This window comes from Pyrus communis, chromosome 5, assembly GCF_041283825.1.
Source record: "Pyrus communis isolate YQ-2024b chromosome 5, ASM4128382v1, whole genome shotgun sequence".
In the NCBI taxonomy this organism is placed as follows: Eukaryota; Viridiplantae; Streptophyta; class Magnoliopsida; order Rosales; family Rosaceae; genus Pyrus; species Pyrus communis.
Genome location: NC_142569.1, coordinates 9,778,257 through 9,803,678, shown reverse-complemented (window position 1 = coordinate 9,803,678; position 25,422 = coordinate 9,778,257). Strand labels below are relative to the sequence as shown.

At 36.2% G+C, this 25,422-nt stretch overlaps 2 protein-coding genes and 2 long non-coding RNA genes across 10 annotated transcripts; 2 read left to right on the top strand and 2 right to left on the bottom strand.

Annotated features, from left to right (window-relative positions):
- The first annotated feature begins 1,344 nt into the window (after window positions 1-1,344).
- Window positions 1,345-7,021, top strand: LOC137726223 (E3 ubiquitin-protein ligase DA2L). 6 transcript variants are annotated; one of them, XM_068465115.2, is made up of 10 exons: window positions 1,522-1,886; window positions 2,805-2,890; window positions 3,040-3,260; window positions 3,560-3,611; window positions 3,695-3,740; window positions 3,867-3,948; window positions 4,067-4,208; window positions 4,288-4,390; window positions 4,936-5,002; window positions 6,212-7,021. In XM_068465115.2, the coding sequence occupies exons 3-10, from the start codon at window positions 3,069-3,071 to the stop codon at window positions 6,776-6,778; spliced, it is 1,251 nt and encodes a 416-aa protein (XP_068321216.2). In that variant the 5' UTR covers window positions 1,522-1,886; window positions 2,805-2,890; window positions 3,040-3,068; the 3' UTR covers window positions 6,779-7,021. The 6 variants fall into 6 exon arrangements, with proteins under 6 accessions (XP_068321214.2, XP_068321216.2, XP_068321215.2 ...); XM_068465114.2 differs by having other exon boundaries at window positions 2,805-2,930; XM_088694216.1 differs by having other exon boundaries at window positions 1,621-2,138; window positions 2,201-2,930.
- Window positions 7,022-12,321: 5,300 nt separating this feature from the next.
- Window positions 12,322-13,180, bottom strand: LOC148696723 (uncharacterized). Its single transcript, XR_015962017.1, has 2 exons — window positions 12,878-13,180; window positions 12,322-12,653 (listed from the first exon to the last, which is right to left on the bottom strand). It is a non-coding gene; the product is annotated as an uncharacterized LOC148696723 (long non-coding RNA).
- A 1,619-nt stretch (window positions 13,181-14,799) lies between these two features.
- Window positions 14,800-18,772, top strand: LOC137727102 (interactor of constitutive active ROPs 4-like). 2 transcript variants are annotated; one of them, XM_088694213.1, is made up of 3 exons: window positions 14,800-15,114; window positions 16,925-16,987; window positions 17,337-18,772. In XM_088694213.1, exons 2-3 carry the CDS (start codon window positions 16,974-16,976, stop codon window positions 18,472-18,474), a joined length of 1,152 nt encoding a protein of 383 aa, XP_088550339.1. In that variant the 5' UTR covers window positions 14,800-15,114; window positions 16,925-16,973; the 3' UTR covers window positions 18,475-18,772. The 2 variants fall into 2 exon arrangements, with proteins under 2 accessions (XP_088550339.1, XP_088550340.1); XM_088694214.1 differs by having other exon boundaries at window positions 14,813-15,114; window positions 16,932-16,987.
- Window positions 18,773-21,558: 2,786 nt separating this feature from the next.
- Window positions 21,559-22,878, bottom strand: LOC137722765 (uncharacterized). Its single transcript, XR_011066787.2, has 3 exons — window positions 22,723-22,878; window positions 22,318-22,421; window positions 21,559-21,854 (listed from the first exon to the last, which is right to left on the bottom strand). It is a non-coding gene; the product is annotated as an uncharacterized LOC137722765 (long non-coding RNA).
- Between the last annotated feature and the right edge of the window lie 2,544 nt (window positions 22,879-25,422).

Sequence of the window (25,422 nt, the reverse complement as noted above, 5' to 3'; positions counted from 1 at the left end):
TTTAGCCATTCCTATCCCGATCAATGATGTTGAAGATAAGCTTATTTGGGGCCCTACCTCTAATGGGGAGTTCTCAGTTAAATCAGCTCACATAATTCAAATTGATGATGATCAATGTCATATGTTTAAGGGACTCCTTAACATAATTTGGAAACTAAATATTCCTTACAAAGTTAAGTTTTTTTGGTTGGTTGTTGGTGAGAAATAAGCTAACCACTAATGTTAAATTAAATAAATTCAACAATAACAATTCTAGCTTATGTCCCTTGTGTAATAATGCCGAGGAGGACCATGGCCATAGATTTAAATCTTTTCCGTTTGCTTAGGAGTTGTGGAAGATTGATAATAAGCTGCCTGCTATTTCCCTTGCCCCAAGTTTAAATGACTGGCTTAATAGCCTTGATTGTATAGACAAAGATGACCTATTTGATATTAGTAAGGTTCTTTTTATTTAGTGACAAGTGTGGAATGATAGGAATGATTTTGTGTTTAATCAGATAAAGCCAAACCCAATTCACAGTTTCAAGGCTTTGACCACTCGAGCTAAAAATTTCTTGCTAGCTAATTCCAAAGCGAGGGTGGCAAGCCATCATAAGAATAACAGTAAAATCAGATGGCATCTCCCGAATTCTGATTACCATAAAATAAATTTTGATGCCTCTGTGGTAGTTACTTGTGTTGCAGCAGGTTTTGTCATTAGAAACCATTGAGGTCAACCTTGGTTGGAGGGTTCGAGAAATCTAGGTCAAAACACAATTACAGTTGCAGAGGCTTTGGCTGCTAGGGATGCTCTCTTGGTGGCCAGATCGCGGGGTTTAAAGAAGGTCAAGATTGAAGGGGATTCGAAGATTGTCATTGAGGCAATCATGGGAAAATGTAGCATTCCTTGGCGTATCTGTGCTATTGTTCAAGATATCAAATGGCTGGCCTTTTCTTTCGACTCTATTACTTGGAAGCATATTTTAAGGGAAGCTAATTTTGTAGCTGATGCCATCACTTCGTGTGAGTATGGTTCAGATAACTTCCATGCTTGGATTGGATGTGCACCTCTGGCAGCTACTAACGCCTTGTTGTTTGACTCTAGGGGCCTTGAGTGTTCCCGGGGTTTTATCCTCTCTTAATGTTATTTTGTTTCTAAAAATAAAAAAAAAATACAATTCCGAATTCAATAACTCTAACCTAACATTGAAGAATAATCAAATATTATCATCCATCCCTTCTATAAAACAAAACCTAATGATCATTATTCATCAGACAAATTGCGCCTGGTGGGAGAGAACAAATGAAGACGTAAAATCATCGTTTTATACTTTTTCAAAAAGCCAAGCACAGGATAGCGAAGGCGAGGCGGAAACAACACCCAAAAATCAAAGCATAAAATATCAGACAAAAAAAAAATTAGAAAAAAAAAATAAAAAAAAATAAAAGAAGCGGGAGTGAGAGGGACGCGGGAAAAAGGCGCGTGGAAGGGAAACAGCTTCTCCTGCTTTTACTTATTCTTTACTCGTCGGCTACTCCACCGTCCCTTGCCTGCCTCGCCTTGCCTGCTGCCGACTCTCTCTCTCTCTCTCTCTCTCTCTCTTAATTTTGTATTAAACTTTCCGTCGGATAAACCACGGAGGCCGAAAGGGAACAAACACAAGCACTAAAAAAATATAAAAAAAGCATCGAAATTATTATTTATTTTAAAAAATTAAATTAAAAAAGGAAAGAAAAAGAGGAAATTTCTGTCTCTGTGAGAGAAAGTTGTAATCGTGTTCCTGTTCTCGTCAGCAAGCAACTCTTCCGACTTCATCTCTTTCCTGTCTCTCCCCAAGAGACTCTCTCTCCTTTCTCTCTCTCTCTAAAATCTGGAACCGTTCTTCTCTGCTCTCAAGAATTCCAAGGTTCGTTATTTGGTTTCCGATTGCTTATTGTTACTGCTTTTCTGAATTTTGAGCTTAATTGCAAGCTTTGCGTCCGGCTAAACTATTGTTCGTTCGTAATTATTGTGTTCTTTGAATCTTTTTGGAATTTGGAAGTGGAAATTTTGAATTTTGAAGTGAATTTTGGGGGGTTTGGGTTCCATTTTGTGTTTTTGCTGCTGCCGAGTTGTGTTTTGGAAGCAGATTGTTGCCAATTGGGACTTGGAACTGGAAGTGCTGCTGCCGAGTTGTGTTTTGGAAGCAGATTGTTGCCAATTGGGACTTGGAACTGGAAGTGCTGCCGCCATTTAAATTAGGGTTCTTCACATTCCTCCGCCGAGTGCGGCGTTTTCAGTGGACCTGTGCTTCATTTTCTTTGTTTGTTGAGCTTTCATTGTTTTGTAATGGAGTTCGGGGCTTCTTTTCGGAGTTTTTTGTCTTCACTTTCGATTTTACAATTCTGGCAATGTTATTCAGAGGAGGAAAATTGCCGTCAATTGAAGTGCAGACGTAGCGTCTTTAGTAAAGATGACATGGTTCGGGGTATTCTGTGAGGTTTCTTAGGGTTCTTGCTGCAGTGTACGTGCTTGATTGTAGTTTGAAGTTCTGTTAGGTTTCTTCGGGTTCTTGCTGCAGTGTACGTGCTTGATTGTAGTTTGAAGTTTTGTTCGGAGTCTTTGCGCGTATTATCTACTTTATTCTTTGCTCGTTTGTTCCTAAAGAAAAGCATTTGGATGACTTCAATTTCTATGTTTAGTTTCTACCTTTTGTGCATTCTTACTAATACGATTGTGACAATATGTTTTGGCACCGAAGTGAGGTCAGTTGAATTCTTTGCTGTAAAGTTTATGATATGAGACTTTATGATGAGGCTGTTGCTTTTGTCTTAATCCACTGCAGGATTCCGAGGGTTTCATTTGGATGCAAATGTTGGCTGTTCAATTGAAAGCATTTTACTGGTTTGCTAAATGCGTTGTAAAATAATAGTTAATACCACATTCTAGCTTCTCGTTGAAGTTTTCCAAAGTAATGTTGACTGTACAATAATATGTTTTTGTTCTTCATAGAAATTTGACCGCGAGAAAGTGGTATGTTATTCTTGTTACTGTCATTGATTTGTTTTCACAAATTGAAGAATAAGTGAGAAGAAGAGAATCATATTGGATGGGTAATAAGCTCGGAAGAAGGAGACAGGTGATTGATGAGAAATACACAAGGCCTCAGGGGCTTTACCACCACAAGGATGTGGATCATAAGAAACTGAAGAAGCTCATACTTGAGTCCAAGCTTGCTCCTTGCTATCCTGGAGATGAAGAATGCACTTTCGATCATGAAGAATGTCCAATTTGCTTTCTGGTTTGACTTCTACCGTGATCCTTTTTATTGTTCTTGTACTTTCCTTCTTGGTATTCTTTGTCCTCTGCCTTTTGCTCCATACAGAACTAAATTGAAATTTTAAAGCAATATTTTTTGCCACATTTTCGGTACATTGTAACTGGGAAGTTATTTTTTTATTTTTTCTTAGACACCATTCTCTGAAGAACTCACAGAATTTGAATTTCTGAAAAAAGTTAAATTGAATTTTATTTTGTAATTATTGTTGTTGTGTAAGTCTTCTGACTATCCTATTCCATCCTTTTCTTTTCTTGTTTCAGTATTATCCAAGTCTTAACAGATCAAGATGCTGCATGAAAGGCATTTGTACAGGTTACAATCATGCAAATTTTGACATTTGATATGTCGGCTGTAAATATTTGCATGTGAATTCATCAATCTCCATTTCCTTGCAGAGTGTTTCCTGCAGATGAAAGTTCCTAATTCAACTCGTCCTACGCAGTATCCTTTGTTATTGATGTTATACCTTCAAATTTTGAAGTGCAATTTGAAATTTGTAATGTGAAAACTGTCCTTTTTCATTTGTTACTTTCAGCTCTTTGTGCTTGTTTTACTTAGCATAATTAGGTGCCCTTTTTGTAAAACCACCAATTATGCTGTGGAGTTCCGTGGTGTGAAAACAAAGGAAGAGAAGGGCCTGGAGCAAATTGTAAGCATAGATCTGTCATAAAAAATTGATTTTATTTTGAATTTATGGATTCTTGTTCTACTGATTTTGTCCACTGGATGGAACTTGAAAATTATTTACATTTCTGAAAACTCTGCAGGAAGAACAAAGAGTCATAGAAGCAAAAATTAGGATGCGGCAGCAAGAACTTCAGGATGAAGAAGAAAGAATGCAGAAAAGACAAATAAGCTCTCCAAGAAGAAGCATGGCACCAATGGAAGATGAATACAGCTCAGTAACCGGTATGCTAACAATAAGATTGCAGATTCTATTATTGTACAGGTATTCATTTGTTTACGTAATGACAAAGTTTTCTGGCAGTTCGATCCTCCACTTCTCCAGAAGAAGGAGAGGAAATAGTTCCTTCTCAAGATTCATGTGCTGTGTCAATGTGTACCCAACCGCCACCTCCAAGAGTGTACAGGTGTACATTTTAATTTACTTTAATTTATCTTTTTATTTCTGGTCTATGTGTTTAACCATGGAACCAATTGGGATTCGAAATGTGAGAATGAAACATCTGTTTACTTGTGTTATCTTGCCCTAGTTTGTAGATTAGAAAAATATATGTTTGCATTTAGAATAAAAAGAAAACAAAAGAGGAGGAAATTACTGCAGCATAATAGTCAGAATAGGTTTCCATATCTTCATGGAACTTTAACTAGTTGGATCCTAGTTTGTGTACGAGTGAATAGGTTCTCAGGTTTCCCATATCACAACCATTTATTCATGCACCTTTCTCCATGTCTCTACCTATGTAGTGCAATTGTGTGTGGAAAAATTAACATTTTTCAGCATGGAATTATCTGGCATTTCACATCATACATGCCAGAGTTTTTTAGATTAAAAGGCTCTTATGAGTGTTTGTTTTAAAAGATACATGACAATTTGAATACGACTCAAGCATGATATGGCACAATTGATTGCCAGCCATGATCCTAATTTCTATTTTAAATTCTGAAACTGCAGGGAGGATGAATTCGATCTGGATCTTGAGGAAATAATGGTCATGGAAGCAGTTTGGCTTTCTATTCAGGTAAACGTTGTAAATTTGTTGAAATCACGAGTCCTGTTTGAAATAAGCTTCATTACGAACTGTATGGAAACCATGTGTTACACTGTTCAAATTGAAACCAAATGCTTTTTGATGATTCTCTTAACTTATTTATTTACATTGAAATCTATTATGTGGTCTTTAAGTGCTTCTATGAAGGTAATGAGACTTTTAGTGAGTACTTTTAACTGGAGCTTAGTACGTAGTGATATACTTGACTGACACGGTGACAACCAATAGTGAAATGAAGGCAAGAATGCTTATGTGAACAGAGAGTTGTGAATTGCATATCCTTGAGGCTGAAATGCTCAGTTTGTAATATGTATAGTGTTGGAGCTTGTACTTTTGACATGCGTATCAGACATAAATAAACTATTTTGAGTTGAAGCTCCCTCATATCAAACTATTTGAGTTAAAGATATCTCTATGTAGATAATGGTTGAATTATCTAAGCTTTATATTTAATAATCCTACTTTAATATTTAGTGTAGAACTTTAAATGAGTGGTTACTAGGAAATATAAGAAATATGCAGTATTTCTAATACGGATGAAAAGTATTCAACGGAGAAAATATTGTTGCTGTTCCCAAAATTTGTTGATTGCATCCTGGCTATTGGTTGCAAAATTCTGTAAACATTTATATTCCTAGATGTAAAACTCTTAAAGTGATATAACATAATGAACACAACATTTTCTATCCAGCCATAGGAATCTTGTTTACAGCAATTATCTAAAAAATATGTATATTTTGAACATGAGTTCGAGTATTTCAAATGTTTTGGTGTTGTTGTCATTGATGATGCAACCGATAACTGTTTTGATTTGTGATAGTTACAAGTAATTTAGTAGTATTTGAAGTTTATACCTCACTTTAGATACTAGATATATGTGTGTGCATTGGTTGTGTTACATTAAATATAAGTGGATGTAATAAAAGTTGTCATTTAGTCAACAATTGCCTAATTTGAGTGACTGGGAGATTTTGAAGTTTTGGCTTTGTTCGATATTAGTTTTTTGGGGTATTTTCTCTTGTATACTTCCCTTGTACCAGGATCACACCTATTTTATTTCGTTTTTCCTTTTGTTTTTATTTTTATTTTTTATATATAATAAATATATCTGTTAATCCATTATGTAAAATTTTCGGCCTTCCAACTCTTCTGTATTGCACAACAATTTTGTGTTTTCAGGAGAATGGGAGACATAAGTCTCCATCTTACGTAGATGCTGCTCCGTCTGAACAATTTGTCACAAGACAAAACCTTGTCTCACAAGCCATGGCTTCAGTTTCCGGTTCATCTTCACCATCGGGGGGTCTTGCCTGTGCAATAGCTGCCCTTGCGGAACGACAGCAAACGAGTGGAGAATCCTCCACTAGTCCTGGCGGCAATGTGTCGGGGGTTAGTATGGTTCCTGGCACTAGCAGGTTTTCCAACAGGGTGGACGGAGAACCCGGGAATTATCAAACTGCAGTGACCTCTTCTGAAATGTCAATCAATCACAGGATGGCTTTGACGCAGGATGACAGAGAATGGAATGCTGACACAACACAGATGAGTTATGCAAGTTCTGACACAACAGAAGATGTCGGAAGTACATCTGCACCACCAACGGGGAGTGAGATTGAGGGCGATCTTTCAAATGCCCCAGGTCCTATTGTTCCCGAGAGTTTTGAGGAGCAGATGATGCTGGCCATGGCAGTTTCACTGGCTGAGGCTAGAGCGGCGGCCAGTGGACCTGGAGTTTCCTGGCAGTAGGCTAAGTCAAGATACTACCGATAGTAAACTCTGAAATAGATATGGTGTGGCCACTGCAGTTTGCTAGCTGAGTCTCGAGCACGGAAACTGCACAAAAATAGAAGAACGAAAATTCACGCAACTAGTCAAAAGGTCAAGGTACTGATGATTCTCCCTCACTTTCTCAGCCCCTCTTATGTTTCTATATAGATGCGAAAGGAAAACAGATTATTCTAGTGAAATGAAAGGCTTCTGGTTTTGCTATTTCTTTATGATTTCTTCTCATTACAGCTCGATTAGCGAGTACTGAGGATTGATTTCATTCTATTTGCTTGTTTTAAATTGTGTGCCTCGTTGGTACCACATCGGCTGTGAAATGGAGTTCTTTGCACCCCAACCCCGTGTGTTTGAAAAGAAACGGTTGAACTTCCAGTGCATGACTGCGAATTGTAAGACTGATGTGCATAAAACTTAATTTAATTTGTTTCTAAACAACTGGCGATGTTTGGTATGGTTACATCGGAGGGAGTTAAATCCTAATCCATTGTCTTTCTATTCCGCTCCATGTCGGAGGATCCAAGTTCGGCAGCGAAGTGAGGCCCAAAATTGTTCACAAAAGAAAGTCGTACTTAGGTTTTCGATTGGATGCTTGGGATCAATTTAAAGAGACAAAAAGAAAACCTACATCTGATTGGGAAAAGATGGATTACAAGACAACCGCCAAGTTTTGTAAACAATGAATTATTGGTGAAAGGAAAGTTATCTTTTAAAAAGTTGGGAGTGGATAGGAAGAAATGGAAGCAAATTGTATCTAAGTTGAAGCCAGTAGGAAGAGTATAGTGAATTAGGTGTGTGATTTTTATATATATGAATCAGGCATTGTGAATTTGATCCGTATTACACTATTAACGCTAATGTAAGTTTGATAAGGGTGATTTTTATATATTAAATTTGAGAGTCGTCTACTTTTTCTTTTTCTTATATTATGATGGTTGCGTCTTTTTTCTCTCATCATTTGTTGTATACGTATCACACTCATTGAATTCAAAAATAAGAATCACTCTTATAGCACTTAAATTTTCCGGTCCATTATGGGAGTTTGAATTTTGTATTATTGGTATCACTCAAATTTTCAGCTGTTTGATAATTATTTCGTTTTCATCTTTAGTTTTTAAGTTTTGAGTTTTCATTCTATTAAAAACTAAAAACTACAAATCAAAAGTTGAAAGCTATTTTTTGAGTTTTCAGTTTTCAAAAGAAATTCAAACAGATTCCAATCCTTGGGTTAAAACCTAAAATTTTAACCCAGATAATTTTGGTTTTAACCCAGAAACAATTTTTCTCCTCCAACCCTCATGCGTTAAATTTTTAGTCCGAGATTATTAAAGAATGAATTTAGAATATTTTTTTCTTTCTAGAAGTAACTTTAAAAAAAAAATTATGTAGACTATTCTAATTTAATTTTATAAACATTTTAACCTAAAAATATTTAGATTTCGATAAATACTGAAAAATCACTAAACCGACACTATGAAACTCGTGGAATGCTATGAAAGAATATAAAATACATAAAATAATTATTTTTTTTAATTACTTTAGCCGTTGAATTTAAATTTGGACCATTAGATCTTTTTTTTTTTTATTTTTTTATTTTTTTTTACGGTTGCATTCAATGAATTTATAAAAATAAAACTAAAAAAAATACACATATATGGTGGCCCAGCCCCTACTAACCTGGGGAAATCCTGGACTAATTTTTGCCCCCAGAAATGAAACTCATATTTGCTCCAAGAGTTGGAGCAAGTTGGGAATCTAAAATTTGAGTTTTACTCCAAGGATTAGAGTAGGTTTAAAACAATGTTCTAAAAATCGGCCTAGGCGGTGAAGGCCCACCCCAATTTTGGACACATCTTTTAAAAAAATTGGTCACGAGCTAGGCGGTCCTAGGCGGCTCCTAGGTGGAGAGCTAGGCTGCTCCTAGGTGGAGAGCTAGGCGGCACCTAGGCGGTCCTAGGCGGTTTTTTTATTTTTTATTTTAATTAATTGTATGCTTTTTTCTTTTTTGGTTTCATGATGGTATACTTATGGAAATGGTGTACCTAATTTGTAAATGATGGATTTACTACAAGTTCATCCAATAGTGAAACGAATTGGAGCACTTTTGAGGGGATACATACAAAGAAAAGAAATAAACTAGATGGAATAAGGTTAAATAATTTAGTTGATGTCCAATCCAATGCAAGGATCATGATTCATGAACAAGAAAAATTTAGTCTATCATCCAAATCCTCCTCATTATGATTATATGCTTACTGTTTTTTTAAATATTGAACTTTTTGGATGTATATAATTTGTGTATTCTTCTACTTCTATTTTTGCATTTTATCATTCTTTTATTATCCATACAAGTATAGTTTTTTTTAGGTGTAAATAGGCACTTATTTACAAGATATATAATAAATTTACATAAATCCACCTAGGCCCCAACTAGCCTTCCTAGGCGCTAGGCCCCTACCCTCCGCCCGACTAGCGCCTATCGATTTTTAGAACCTTAGTCTAAAAGTACTCTATCTTCTACCTTCAACTCAGACACAATTTGCTTCCATTTCTTCCTATTAACTCCAAAAGGTTTCCGAGAGCGAGGGTGAGTGCCAACAGCTAACAGTCGAAATGTGAGGTGGAGGTGGATTTTATGAGACCGGGCCTCAAAGAAGGTGAAGGGATATCATAAACCATTAACCTTCACATGCAGTGTCTGGTTCTATAATTTCACAGAACTCAGCTACTCTTTTAGTTCCATTTCCATAAGATTCAAACTTTTCAAGCTTTGCAATTTGAGTGAGGACCACACAATGACCTACATTCCTCACTCTTTGTTTACCTACATTATTGCACTGCACAAATGCCCCTATATCACTTAGAGTGATAAATCAGTACCTAGGCATTGCTAATAATTTGACCTTGTCAAATCTGGCTTCCGACCAAAGTTAGGGTTTCACCACAAGTAACTAGAACATTTGAATGTGCAAGGCCCTCGTTGCTCTCTCTCCATACCCAAGGTTTTGCCTTTGATTCTTGATTCTTCTTTTTAAGTATTAATTTTCTCTAGATTATGTTAGTTTGCGTTTGGATTCATCTCAAAGGTTATGTTGGGGCTGGTCACTATGGAAGTTTAACCAGAGTTCATTGTCACGTCTCTTACAATATTGGATTGAAGAACTTATTGTTTTGTCAATTGCTTGTATTTCAATAATATTATCACTTTTTTTTTTCTTTTCAAAATATCTATTGTTTGAAACAACAAAACTTTTGAAATAAATATGAAATGTACCATAAAAATTAATATTTATTAGAAATTTAAGGCGGAAATGAATGTATTTTTTTCTTTTAACAAATATCAATTTTGTACATTTTAATTTGAATTACGAACTCCGTGTACAAATGCAAGTAATACAAGTATCCACCCTGAATTTATCTTCTCTAGACGAAGCTTTAGGGGCTGCAAATTTATACATTGACAAGGAAGGCAGCCAAATCCCGTCTACTTTAATACTGAAGTCATCTTGAATTTGAAGTGTGCCTTTAAACATATTGAGTGATTGAGAGCCAAATGGTAATGCTCAATGCCAAGATTCGAATAAAAAAAGAGAGAGAAAACAAGTGAATTTCAAATATTTCGTTGCATATAATGGATCTCGGATGTTATGTTTTTGTTGCGATTTCAAATGTACTTCATTTAGTTATTTTTTGAGTCCAATGCCTTCTAAATTTTGTAGCAAATTGAGTCTAAAAATATAGTATAAACGCATACGAATGAGAGTACCAATGGAACCTCTAGGAGGTTTAGGGGTAGGATAAAAAATGTTGAGATTCTACCATAAAATCAATTGGCAATATGATGAGTAACTCAACTTGCTTATAAGCCCGTACAAGGTCCCTCCTCCCATCAACGTAGATTCATTCTCAACACACCCGTTCATGTGTGGCGAATTTCACGCCAAACACGTGGACAACACAAATAGGATGACATAGATCACATGTGGATTACATAGAGCACAACCATTAGATTTCAAACGTGAGACGACTACTCTGATACCAAGTTAAACCAATAGGTTTTGATTCTTGTGTAAATTAACACTAAACCATCATAACATATGATCTTGTCTTTTTATTGTAATAATAATGTGACCCCATTGCATTATTGTCAATTAGTGCAACACTAAATCATATTAACATGATACTATCTTTTCTTAAACACCATGATATAACTAGGAAATTATAATTGTGAAAGTATGAGCAACTTGGCAATCTAGTGGGGTCATTTACACTAGGCGTTTGTTTGCCCTCTTTAACTTTCATTGGATTGGATTGGATTAAAGATTTAGTGCAATCCGTGTTTGTTTGCTCTCGGGACTTAACATTAATGGTACTAGCGAGGACTCGCCTCGACTAACAACGGGGCTAACTGGTCTTAGTGTGTCCTCTCCAAAACCATGGGACTAGCTAAGATGCCTCACTCTGCTCTCACCTCCTCTATCTACTTCTCTCATTCTCTCATGGTTGCTCGTGTCCTAGAATCACGTCATCTCCCTCTTCTAGCATCCTCTATCCTGCGAAATCACACCACCAGACTAAGCAGAAACTGACCTGACCTGCCGGTGTCGTACTGGCCGAAGACGAAGTTGTCAGGGCGGAAGATCTGGTCGAAGGGGGCGAATTGGATGTTGTCCATGGTACCGGGCTCAAGATCTATGGGGATGGCGCAGGGGACGTTCCTGCTGCCGGAGGCCTTATTGTAGTAGATGTTGATCTTCTTGAGCTAGAGATCGGAGCCGGTGTCTCCGCGATACGTTCCGATGGGGTCAATGCCGTGCTCGTCGCAGATGACCTCCTAGAACCTGGAGCCAATCTGGTTGCTGCATTAGCCTCCCTGGATGTGCAGGTTCTCTCTCTCAATGAGATAAGATTCTTGAAAGTTGTGGAATTTGGACAAAAACAAGGGAGAGGGTAGAGAGATTCTTAGTCCAGAATTATGGAATTTGGACGGAAAAAAGGCTAAGGGAAGAGAGAGGTTTCTTAGTCTAGAGAGAGTGTTCTAGAACAAGAAAAAGAAAAGAAAAAAAAAACAGAATTAATTATTATTATTTTCATTATTCTGCTTTTTAGTCTGGCACTGCACCAAACGTTTCACTAAATCAGTCCAGCTTAGTCTAGTCTAAGTCAGTCCAGCTTAGTCCCTGAAGCTAGTCCAGTCCGAGATAGTCCGGTGCAACAAACGCACTAGACTAGATTCAGGGACTAAACTGGACTGGCTTAGACTAGACTAAGTTGGATTGATTTAGTGAGACATTTGGTGTAGTGCCGAACTAAGAAGCAGGATAATTTTTTTTTTTTTAAAAAAAAAAAAAAATCCCGTGATATATAAGAAAATGTCCATATTATTTGCTTCAACTTCAATTTCAAGTTCAACCAAATTTTCTAGTTCTCAAATCCAACACCAAAGCAGTAAAAACCAATTAAAATTTCAACCAAAATTAACAAGTATATACACTAAAATTACATAATTCAATCGAGTAAGCAAATAACCATATTTTCATTTTCTATATCAAAGTAGATCCAACTGATAGTCAAATATGATATCACCAACGAAAACTTCATCTGGGTTTCAAACATAATCCGAAAAATCAACCATGGTGTTGGGTTATTCCTAGAAACCAATTAAACCTGCAGATGTATGACCTTGGAGTCAACGCATGGCCGCCAACGCTGAAGAAGCTCTCATGGTCGCCAACGTATTTGGTGTGACAGAGGAAAAGAATCTCACTCAATCCGAGCTCATTCATCACCCAATTAGTTCATCAAAGTCATCATCCAAAATCCACCATCAGCTCAGCGGCTAAGAAAATTAAAAATCACCCAACAAAGCTTTTCAAAACAAAAATCATACAAAATTATAGAAACTGAAATTCACAGAAATTGATATAAAAAATCATACCACAACCTAATAATTTCTTTAACCTAAAAAATCATAGAGAAATTGAAATTCACAATCATAGCACGGCCAAATCAAATTCAAGTGCAAAAATTGAAACTGTATTCTAAAAAGAGAAATGCTCTCACCAGGAGTTGCTTCACAGCCATAACAATTGCGAGGAAGAAGAAGATGACTAAAAAGATGCAGTCGACGACGTAATCGGCGGAGATGACGCATTCATCGAGGTAATCGGCGGAGATGAAACAGTTGACGAGTTCGTCGTCGGAGATAAGCTGTGTCTAAAGCATGTGCCGTCGAAACCGAGGTCGAGGAGGTGAATCTAGCAGGACAAAAGGAAGTGCTTAACTAGTCCCATGGATTTTGAGGGGACTCGTTAAGCCCAGCTAGCGACACATTTAGTGAAGGCGAGTCTCAGCTAATCCCATTAAAACTAGTCCCGAATGGAAACAAACAAGGATTACACTAATATTTATCTAGTCCAATCTAATAAAAATTAAGGAGGTCAAACAAACACTCCCTAACACTATGTTTGGGTGAAGAAATTTAAGATTACTAAGGAATTTAAAAATGACGGAAATTGAAATGACGAGATTTTATTTTCTAGAACTTATAAATTTTCTTGTTTGGTTAACTAAAAGAACAATGAAATTGAATACGAAATTTGTTATTTTTAAATTCTCAATCATAGAAATTGAGAAATGACACCTATTTACATGGAATTTGAACTTGGGATTTGGAGGTCCCAATTTCCAAGTTTTTTTTCCACGCGGAAATTCTAAATTTCTATGTTTATGAATCCAAACAAGAGAATTGATGCATGTCAATTTATAAATTCTAACTTTTACCAAAACTCCATGTTTATTTCCCTTATCCAAACATAGTGTAATAGTATCTACACAATACTACACACTCCAGTGCTGTAAAGATTATAAACAAAGGAATAATATTAAGCTGCATTGTGTTAAATTTGAATCTGGTCACCATACGAATTTAAAAAAAAAAAAAATTCAACGAAATATAGATACGCTACTTAATTCAATGACATAAATGTGATGATAATGCTCACCGCAAATTATTGTGGTAAGCAAATCTATTATGTTTTGAATTTAGTAAGAGTTACACAATTCTTTTCCCAACACTCTCACATACAATGAATTTTAAATGGTTTTACAATAATATAAAATAAATAAATAAATACGACAGGGAGTCGGGATAACAATTGAATAACTTTTGATATCTCTAGAATTTTTGTTTAAGAAAATAATTTTTATTTATTAATTTTATTTTTTTCAAATAATAGATTTTATTAGATTAGTCACAGACGAGATTTGAACCCACGTTGTTATATAAGGACTCAACACCTTTCCATCATTGTGCTAAAAAGCCACTTGCTATTATCCATTATTTTTCACTTCTTACACATTCTTGGTGTTTTTAATCATTGGATTAAACAAAGCTACATAAAATCAATGACAGAACTAATAAAAATGTGCAGAAGAAACTCCACTTTTGGTTTTGGATGTATTGTTTGGAATGAACGATGACAAAGGAGGTGATTCCAAACTAGTCTATTTATTTGCATGCACTGCCTTTATAAACGCACGTATTGACGTATTGTCAAAATGCACATATATTGAGAGATTTTAAATGCACGAATTGTCGTTAAAGAAACAAGAAGAAAACGTTGAGGAGATTTTGAAAAAAGTTTTGAACTTTGAACAAGTTCAAAAGCAGACAAAAAGACAAGATAGAAAGATTAAGATCGATGCAAATGCAGAGTTGGATTTTCCCAAAGATTCTTTACTTTCGCATCGATTATTATCAGGAAATTTTAACGAAAAAATCCTAGTACTGTTTATTTAAAAAAAAATTATATTTTTACATTAAAAAATCAATCATGATACTATTCATATTACACTTTATTTTGTTCTTATAGTTAAAATTCAAAATTTTCATTAGTTTTCTTTTTTGTTATTATTATTGTGAGTCCATGCTTTAAAATTACTCTTTTGTCCTCTTCTTGTTCCACCCACCTTCTTGAAAAGCTGAATACCACTGTCACTCTCTCACTCACCTTGAATTCAAACTTGCGACCTCTCTCAATCTCTAGGCTGTCTTCTCTTCTGGGCTGAGTTTTTACCGCCTAGTTTTTCATGTTCAAGAAAAAACCTGTCATCTTTTAACACCAAAACCCAACTTGTGGAGCTCAAGAAACCATCCTTTACCATTTTCTAGCAAATGGGTTATTTTCTTTAGTCCCTAATATTCAAAAGGCGAGGTCTTTCATGGAGTTCATCAGTTGAGATGCCACTCAGATCACTGACATTATTTGCCTGGAATCTGCACTTCTAGAGTTTGCAAGGTGAGAATTATTTTCTTCCCACATTTCTACTATTATTTCCTCAATTTCTATGCTTTTGCATTTTTATAAGGTGGGGATTTGAAATCTTATTACTCACAATTTTTCTTTCCCTTGGTTTATTGTTCAAGGATCTGAGTCTTAGCATTTTTTTTTCTGTCTTATTTGGAAGTGTGAGGTACACTTTCTTGGGACTTTAACTTCCATTTAGAATTCGAGACCCTCCAGAAAATGTAAAATTACAACTGAAAAAAGGAGTGTAGTTGGGTTAAAACATGCAGTGTCAGCATGTTTGAGATTCTGAGAGTCCTTGATAGTTGGTTTGCTTCAATCTTTTGTTGATGGATTGGAAATGTTTCACTCCATAGATCAATAATAAAGTCACCTCTTATAAAGTACATGAGGTTAGTGGTGTCAATTTGAAGGCTATACGTTCACTTTATTATTGTTAAGCTTTAGAAGGGCGGATCAACGGCCCACTGCTAATCAACTCCGACACAAAACCTATAAGGTGTAGGGGTTTATCACAAAAGACATGGGTGCAATTCACAATAGAAAAAAAATTAAGATCCGTTCTATTTTTTGTTTTGGTAAGATTTCCGATGGAGGGCTTTACATTCTTCAACGACTATAACTCTAAGCAATACGAAATTGGCTAGCCGTGGTTGATTATTGCTTGACACGATCTTATAAAATGATAATCATCATAGGACACATTCAGAATGATCATCATAGCCATGGGTGAATGGTAGTATTAAGGATTGTAGCTCGGAGGTGTTCCCTACGGTGTGCAAGATACGGCAGCTGAAGGGAGCCTTCCACGCATGTGCCTGGTCTTTGATCCCAAGATTGGCAAACAATGCGGTGGACTTTGTTGTGTCGCACTTTGGCGCGGAGATGTGCAACTTGGTTTGGGTCATCCGACCCCATCTTCGTTTGTGAGGGTCCTGAACAAAGACGGGTTACCTTGCCCACCTAGTTAGTTTTTTGTGGTTGTAATGGACTGGTGTGGTTTTGATCCGTGCCTACCTACCTCCCTTGCTTCCAGTTAATTAGCTTTGTATTTGCTTGCCCGGTGCGGCTTTCCTATTTCTTCTGGCTTCAGCCCTGGCAATGAAATATTCCCAGTTCTCAAAAAAAAAAAAAAAAGAAAAAAAAAATCCACTTTTCAGCGTTCCTGCACATCACATGAGCTTTGTCAGGGGAACCAAAGAAAAGTGGATGCAATTTTAGAGCCAAAAAATGTCAAATGACGAGAGTGCCACTGCAATGTTTCAACCCCAAGAAATAGTTTCAGCTCTTTAGGTTGAAAAATATGCCTGCATTTGATAATGTGGGGAAGAGGGACTTTTGAGAAAGCTTTTGCACTGTCCCAGAAGCATACTAGCTGAGATATGCAGGCCATGCGGAGCATGGGGTTTTGTAAAAGTGAAATTAAGCCTTGAATTATGTAACAACTCAAATGCATTGCATTTTTTTTTTCTCTCTCTCTCTCTCTTTAGGAGACTAGGACCATTTGGTGTGTAAATCTGCATTCCCATTTACCTTCTGATGAGCACAGAGCACCCGAAAACGGAAACATGTCACGTGTTTTAGAAAATCATTTTTCCAGATGGGTTCATCTGTGCTTGTAGACTATGCTGGATCTGTGCTTAGCAGGGATATTTGATTGTAATTGCCCTAGTATGTTTAGCATTGATATGCAAGAGCATGGAGTTTTTAGTCGATAGTACGACAGTATATGTCGAATATCATTCTTATATTACTCAGTTATGTGTTTTATTCTAACTACATTTTTTCTTACGATCACAAGTTAGCAGAACACAACCCTTCATCTTCAGCGAATCTTCTAAGCGCAGCAAATGCCGCGATCAAGGTTAGAAAATGCTCATTATCCGTAATCTGGGTTTGGCTTTTGTGTCCATGTGTGTTTATGTATATTCCTTAATCTTGCAGTAGATTTTTTTTTTCTTCTTAACCTTGCTGGTCCGAAGGTTATCATTTTTGAGTACATTGTGCAGCATAACTTGACAACAGAACCAATCAAGATCTTAAATGTGATCTGTATTTAGTGTCTAAGAGGTTCTTTTGCTTAATCAGGCCATTATTTGAACTCTAGTGGTTTTTATTACATGTCTTAAGCTTGACCCTGAGAGATATGCAATTACATATGAAAATGGAATTAGTATCTGATGGAAAATTCTTGTCGGGATTTTGGGGAATAGGGGCTCTGAAGTGGTTCAAAGGCCGTCTCCTCGAGGCTCACATCAGCTCAGGACATCAAGCTCTGATTCAGATCCACTCCATCATCGACCAATAACTGATCGAAGTCCAAAGCTAGGAGGGGATCGCCGTTCCCCAAGAGGTACACAATCTGATCCACTAAACCAAAAGAAGATTGGAACCCGCCTGGCTGATTTGGAATCCCAACTTGGGCAAGCACAAGAAGAGCTAAAGATACTGAAAGAGCAGTTGGCTTCAGCCGAGGCTGCAAAGAAAGAAGCACAGGAGAAACTGGAAAATAAAACTAAGAAACGAGTTGTGACTTCTGAGCCAGTGAAGATCCATGAAACGCATCCTCTACTGGAAAATCAAGACTCTAACAAAACGGAAAGTTGTTCATCTGATGAAGTTCCAGATGACATCCAAAAGGAAACTGATGTTTATGAAGTCCCGGTAGAAAAAGTTACAGTTGAGCCAAAGGTTGAACCTAGTGAGACTGATCAGGTGGAAGAAGAAACCAAACCAGTTGATGTATCAGATGAACCACCATCAATTTTGGAAGCAGAGAAACTTTCCGTCTTACGTGACCTAGCTTTGAAGAATGATGAGATAAACATGCTAAGAGCTGAGTTGGAAGAGAAAGCAAAGCAGCTAGAAGTGTTTGGTGAAGAAAATCAGGGTTTAAAGAATCAGCTAAACGAAGCAGCATTAAATATTTTATCTGCCCAAGAAAAGGAAAAGGAACTGTCCTTGAAGTTAAGTCAGCTTGAGGAAGAGCTGGAAGCAAGTAAGGCAACTGCAGGTCAGTTGAATGCGAAGCTGCAGGCAACAGAAGGAGCAAAGGAAGCTCTGGAAGCAGAAATAAAGAAGATGAGAGTGCAGACAGAGCAGTGGAGAAAGGCAGCAGATGCTGCTGCTGTAGTACTTGCCGGGGGTGCGGAGATGAATGGTAGGATTTCTGAGAGGTGTGGCTCCATGGATAAGCACTTTGGTGGAGTATTTGAGACATCAGCTGGTGGCTACGCGGGCTTTGTGGGGTCACCTGCTGATGACTTGGACGATGGGTTCGGTAGTGGTAAAAGAAAGGGTTCCGGCATAAAAATGTTTGGTGACTTGTGGAAAAAGAAAGGCCAGAGATAAGAGGTCCTTTTTTTGTATCTCTCGCCCACACTCGCGCTGAACTTTGAAAATCTCTGTTTTTCCGTTGGTGTGTGATAGTAGCAAAACAGTTTCTTACTGTTTCAGACTCGGCAGGCAGCGCGTTTTGGATCCGCCGTCGTAGTACGCATGTTTTCCTAGTAATTTCAGTCGTGTATAATTGTTTAAACGATCTTGACATGTTTTATTTCAGTTTATGAGTAAGGCTTTGGTGTACCTCCTCTAATAATATTTTTTTGCTACCTTACCTTAATGCAATGTCCAACATTTCCTTGTGATACTTTCATCATTTTATTTCATATACAACGACGAAAAGTACTTAATTTTTGCTAATTAACAAACTACATATTTTGAATATAAGCGATATTCTATGATAATCTACTAGGAAAATCCTTCACTTATCGCTAATTAACTACATAACTATCTACCTATGCGCTAAAGTTCTCATTATAAACTATATAATAAGAATGTGTCACCAATAGAAAACAAATACATTACTCAACACTAAGATAATAATCCAATTATCAACAACCATTTCATATGTTTTACAAAATATGCATGTGATCTCACGTTGCACTAACTTTCGTGAGTCACAAGCCCTTGTGCGATCATCACAAGCTGCTCATATTATTATATCAAAGTGTAATTTGTGGCACGCAAGAACTACAATTTATGATTGTGATGAAATATAAATTTTTATAATAAAAAACTTGTCCTATAACCATTATGGTTTTTCTTATATACGCGCGTTCTATAGGTTTTTTTAGGTTATTTTTGCAATTGTATTTGTCAAGGAAATATTGCATATATTAAGCAACTGTTAGAATTTGTTGTTTGTACTTGCATAGATTGAAGCGGCACCAAAACTTAAGTTGGATATTTCTCTATGTAGCCAACCCCACAACCCCTTGAGATTTAAGATGTATAAGGAAATCTCGAGCTCTTGTTTGTACTTGCATATTTCTCACCAAGCATAGTCGGGTTAGGGTTACATAATAAAGTTGGCAGCCTTCACACACCCCTTTATGTGGAATACCTAATTGGGTTTTTTTTTTCCATGTTCTAAATTATTTGATTATTGATTAAGTAATTGACCAACTAAATTACTAACACTTGGTGGATTTTTAGTGGAAAAAATATCAACCAATGCAATTTCCTTGATTTCTAAATTAAATGATCTAAGAGTAGATGTCACCTAGTATTACGATCTAATAATATTCATTTTCACTTGTAAATGCGAAGTTTTAAGTTCGAATCTCATAGATGACAAATCCGTTCCAATTCTTTCTCTATTTTTTTTTTTGTTGGGTCAAGCAGAGCTAATTTCATTAAAAAATGAAGATGACAACGGCATAAAATGGAAACGGGAATGTTTGATAAAGGGTAGTAGGTGTGCAGGTCTTTCCAGCTGCACCCATTAGTTGCACTCTTTAACAAGGTTAGTACCAAGTCAATGGTGAATCGTTTGAGGCCTTCGATGAAGAAGTTAGTAGGCCTCCGTCACGTAGGTAGATAAGTGAGGATATTCTTATTTAGAAAACTCTACAAACAATCCAAAACAACCCAAACATAAAGAAATACAAGACCAGGCCCAATAATAGAGCCCATAACAGCCATAAAGGAAAGAAGCCCTAGATCTGAACACAGGAACTAGTTGTCTCTACCCAAACAGTCACACTATCGCCGCGAAGCAGCCACCGTCAGAAAGAAGAACCAACAAACCATATTGACGAACGGAAAATGGGGGTGGCAAACCATATAGAATAATGAGATTAAAGGCAACAATCTCACTAAAGTGACTCAACTCTCACTAAGGTGGCTATGCTCCTCTCATGGATTCACTCAAGAGGATTTCTCTCTCAGTTCATTGAGTTTTTTCTCTCAATTCTCATAAGTAAGACACTACGTATTTTCTTCCATACTCACTAAAGTTTGGATACACTTAAGATTGGTTTTCAAAGCAATGTATAACATGCCCGTTGGTTAAGCATTTGGCTTTGATGGCATACACGTAAATTTTATAACAATTGAATGGTAAGCCAAAGTTGTCCTCTTTACGTCCCACCTTTCCATGCTAGTGAATGCATGTTTCTCTGGTAGCTTTAAAAAATGGTTAGAGCGATCACATTTTTAAATTAAATTTTGTAAATTAAATGATATGTTTGTTGATAATTAAATTATTATTTAAAAGATAATTAACGTGCTTATTTCTTATTAGTGAAACATCATTTGAGTTGAAAATTAAATTTAAAATTCTAATATACCTAACATTATTCTTTCGAAAAACGTACACCACCCTTATGTTATGGACTTGGCTTCTCTGCCCTCCCAGTTCCATACACTCTCATTTCCTCCTATTTTGTGCGATCACGGTTAAGACACGTCAACATTTTATATTAATTTTTTTATAGAGATAATAAGATAAAAAATAATAATGATATAAAATATTAATGTGGCTTAATCGTGATCGCACAAATAGAAAATGATATGAATATATAAGAACTGAGAGGGGAGAGAAGCCAAGTCCTTATGTTATAGCCCTCCACTGCATTATACTGTCACCAACTTTTTCCTTCATTTTCAATTATTGCTGCTCTACCGGATCCAACGACATACCTATGTTGCTTCAGATATCAGAAGTACTGCTTTTTATTGACCAATCTGTCGGATTGCTAGGAATCCTTTGACTAATCTCTTGCCTCCGGATGAAATTTATCTGCAAACGAAAATTCATAAGCTTACAGTTGTCAGAAAAAGAGATAATGTTAAGAATAAATTTAATATTGATAGAATAATAAGTCTCGCATGAATTTAAGTAAATTATGTTATTTTCTATTGTTAATTGGTTTTATGGTAGAATCTTAACATTTTTTATAGTATCAAAACATGTTGTCTCGCGTGTGAAATTCAACGGCCACATGTATTCCACATCACCTGATTTGTGTTGTTTATATGTTAGGCTTAAAACTTTGACACACATGATGAGGTGTATTGGAAATGAATTCTACATTGATGAAAGAAATAGTAAATAAATTGAGCTACTTCCCAAATTAGCAAAAAAGGAAGAAAAAAAAAGGTATACAGAGTATACAACTGCAACTTCAATTTAAGAGTCGTGTACTACTACTGCATAAATCAAATATTAATCTCTGTATACAGAGTATACAAATGTAACGTCAACTTAGGAGTTGTGTTCTAGTACTGAATAAATCAAATATTGATCTCTGTCTAATGCTAACCACTTATTTTCATGGTTAATAGACCTGTCAAAGGTGGGCACTTTTTCTTCTCCGGAGGTGGTTTGAAATCCAACGGCGGTCGAGGCTCAAACAACTTATCTGCAAAGTCCGAAAAGAGCAAACCTAAAGTGGAAAATGGAATTAAGAGGAAAAACATAACTAGCTAACAGGACCATCCTAACAAACTAATAATCTGAACCACAATAGTTTACCGCTCAGTCTTTGAAAACATATAATTTACTCACAGCCAATGCTTGGGAGAACTTCATGCTTAAAAGTACAATTTTGAAATAATTTATTTGAAAATTATAATGAATTAACTTTTATCTAATGAGAAGCAAAAGAGGCTGGACCAGTTTGTTGCCAAAAAAGTCATCCTTGTGACCTCAATTCTGTGTATGAGTTCGTGAATGGAGTTCGGTAGTTAATCATTTATTTCTTTATTCACACTTTGTAGAAGTTCTGACAAAATCTAGTTTTTGGTAACTATCAGCAGTTTATGTTCAGATAAATACTGTCTCTCAATCAAAGCCATTAAAATATTCAGAAATAGCTCTTCCTAAACCAAAAAATGCAAAAACCTTACCCATCTTCCTGTACTAGCTCTTCAAGTATGGATGCAAGGCCTGGAAGAGGTTCTATATCAGTGCTAATGCTAGTGCTCAAAGAATCAGGATCTACAGAGCCATCCTGTGAATAATCAAACTCATCAGTTGAGAACTATAAACAAGACTACAAGTGATATATCAAAGATTAGCATGTTACGAACCTGTGGTATTACTTTGTCTAATGTTTCTAGTTTGAGTACTATTTTGAGCTGTTAGTCCAAGGAAAAAACTCCAAAATTCGATTTAACACTAAAACCCCCAATTTCTAATTTAATTTTCTAAATTAAATCTATTTACAATACCAAAATCTTCAAATTAAGGCATTAAAGCCTGATTCTGACCTTAGAAAGAAGAAAAATAAAGAATTAAGAAAAGATGGATACCTGGCTGGGTGCAGTCGGGAGGAAGGAAGGATGAGGAGAAGGCTGCTTGGGTGCAGTCGAGAGGAAGGCTACGCGAGACTGAGTGAGAGATAGGCAAGATAAGCTAGAGGGAAGAGATGAGAGAGACTGAGTAAGAGAGAAAGATAGGGAAGAGAGACAGGCAAAATTTGGGAAAATTTAAATAAAAAAAAACGCCTATTTTTTACAATTGCACCGTCAAAATTTTAACAAATTCTGCAATGCATGTATACATTATGACGTCGTGCAAAGTGTTTTTGCATGACGACCCCATCTTGGCGTCGCTCAAAATGTTTTTGCGCAATGACCCTATCTTGGTGTTGTGTTATATTTATAAAAAAAAAAAATTATTATAAAATTTACTGAAAATGTGACTTTACTCCCTTCAAATTCAATTAAAATCCACAATAATATATTTTTCTAACAAAAACTCGATCCGAACTACAATAATAAATTTAAAGCTACTTAATAAATATACATACCATTCAATTTCTTAAGTGTGACATCCCACATCGCCTAAGGGAGTGATCCTTATATGTATATTCTCATCTCTACCTAGCACGAGGCGTTTTGGGAGCTCACTGGCTTCGGGTTCCGTAGGAACTCTAAAGTTAAGCGAGAAGGGGGCTAGAGCAATCCCATGATGGGTGACCCACTGGGAAGTTGCTCGTGAGTTCCCAAAAACAAAACTGTGAGGGAATGGTAAGCCCAAAGCGAACAATATCGTGCTACGGTGGTGAAGCGGGCTCGGGAAGTGATCCGCCCTAGCACGAGGCCTTTTGGGAGCTCACTGACTTCGGGTTCCATGGGAACTCCGAAGTTAAGCGAGTAGCGCACGAGAGCACTCCCAGGATGGGTGACCCATCGGGAAGTTGCTCGTGAGTTCCCAAAAACAAAACCGTGAGGGAATGGTAAGCCCAAAGCGGACAATATCGTGCTACGGTGGTGAAGCGGGCTCGAGAAGTGATCCGCCCCGGGCGGGGATGTGACATTAAGTGTTATATGTACAGCATAAATAAATTTAAAGCTATTTAATATGTATATATATATATATATATATATATATATATATATATATATATATATATCATTGAACTTGATGAGATATGCATTCTATGAAACTAGTTTTAACGATCAAATTGTCAAACTTGTTTAATATACTTCGAGATGGCATAAGCCAAAAATCACAAAAAACAAACGTTCAAAGATCAAGTAACGGGACAAAACTTTTCGACAGTTATAAACAAAAAATCACTATTTAACGGTAGTTTTAACTCCAATTTTGATGATTTTTTACAGCTACACTCCTTGACCCTATATGAATACAATGAAAGAACTCGATTTTCAATTTAAAATATTTACACTAATGGATATCACAAAATCTTATGTTATACTTAATGAAAGTATAAATAAACTCCAAGTGTTAATTAATCTATTGTTTTGATGGGATACGCATTCTAAGAAACTAGTTTCAACGATCTAACCATCAAACTTGTTTGTATATACTTTGAGATCCCATACGCAAAAAATAAACATTCAGAGATCAAGTAACGGGACAAAACTTTTCAACGGTTATAAACGAAAAATCACGATTTAACGGTTATTTTAACTCCGATTTTGATGATTTTTTACAACTACACTCATTGACCCTGTATGAATACAATGAAAGAATTCGATCTTCAATTTAAAATATTTACACTAATGGATACCACAAAATCTTATATTATACTTAATGACAATATAAATAAACTCGAAGTGTTAGTGAACCTATTGTTTTGATGAGATACGCATTCTACAAAACTAGCTTCAACGATCCAACCATCAAACTTGTTTATATATACTTCAAGATCGCATACGCCAAAAATCGCAAAATACAAACATTCAGAGATCAAGTAACGGGACAAAACTTTTCGACAGTGATATACGAAAAATCACGATTTAACAGTAGTTTTAACTCCGATTTTGATGATTTTTTACAACTACACTCCTTGATCCTATATGAATACAATGAACTAATTCGATCATCAATTTAAAATATTTACACAAGTGGATACCACAAAATCTTATGTTATACATAATAAAAGTATAAATACACTCTAAATGTTAATGAATCTATTGTTTTGATGGGATACGCATTCTACGAAATTAGCTTCAACGATCCAATTGTCAAACTTATTTGTATATGCTTCGAGATCGCACACACCAAAAATCACAAAAAACAAACATTCAGATATCAAGTAACAGGACAAAACTTTTCAACAGTTATAAACGAAAAATCACGATTTAACAGTTATTTTAACTCTGATTTTATTGATTTTTTACAGTTACACTCCTTGATCCTATATGAATACAATGAACTAATTTGATTGTCAATTTAAAATATTTACACAAATGGATACCACAAAATCTTATGTTATACCACAAAGTTGTTGACTTTGCATGACGAAGGTGTGCATTAGTTGCGCAAAATAGCTTTGCGCGACGTAGGTGTACCTTCATCGCGCAAAGGATGTTTACTCGACGCGGCCTGTGCGTTACGCAAGATTTTGGCTCCAAACCAAGGCTTTTACCGTTTTTTTTCCCAACATTGCACGACGAAGGTGTTCCTTCGTTGCGAGAAGCTGTTTGGGTTATGGCGGTCTTCGTCGCGCAAAGTTCCGTTGCGCAAAACGCCTTTGCGTG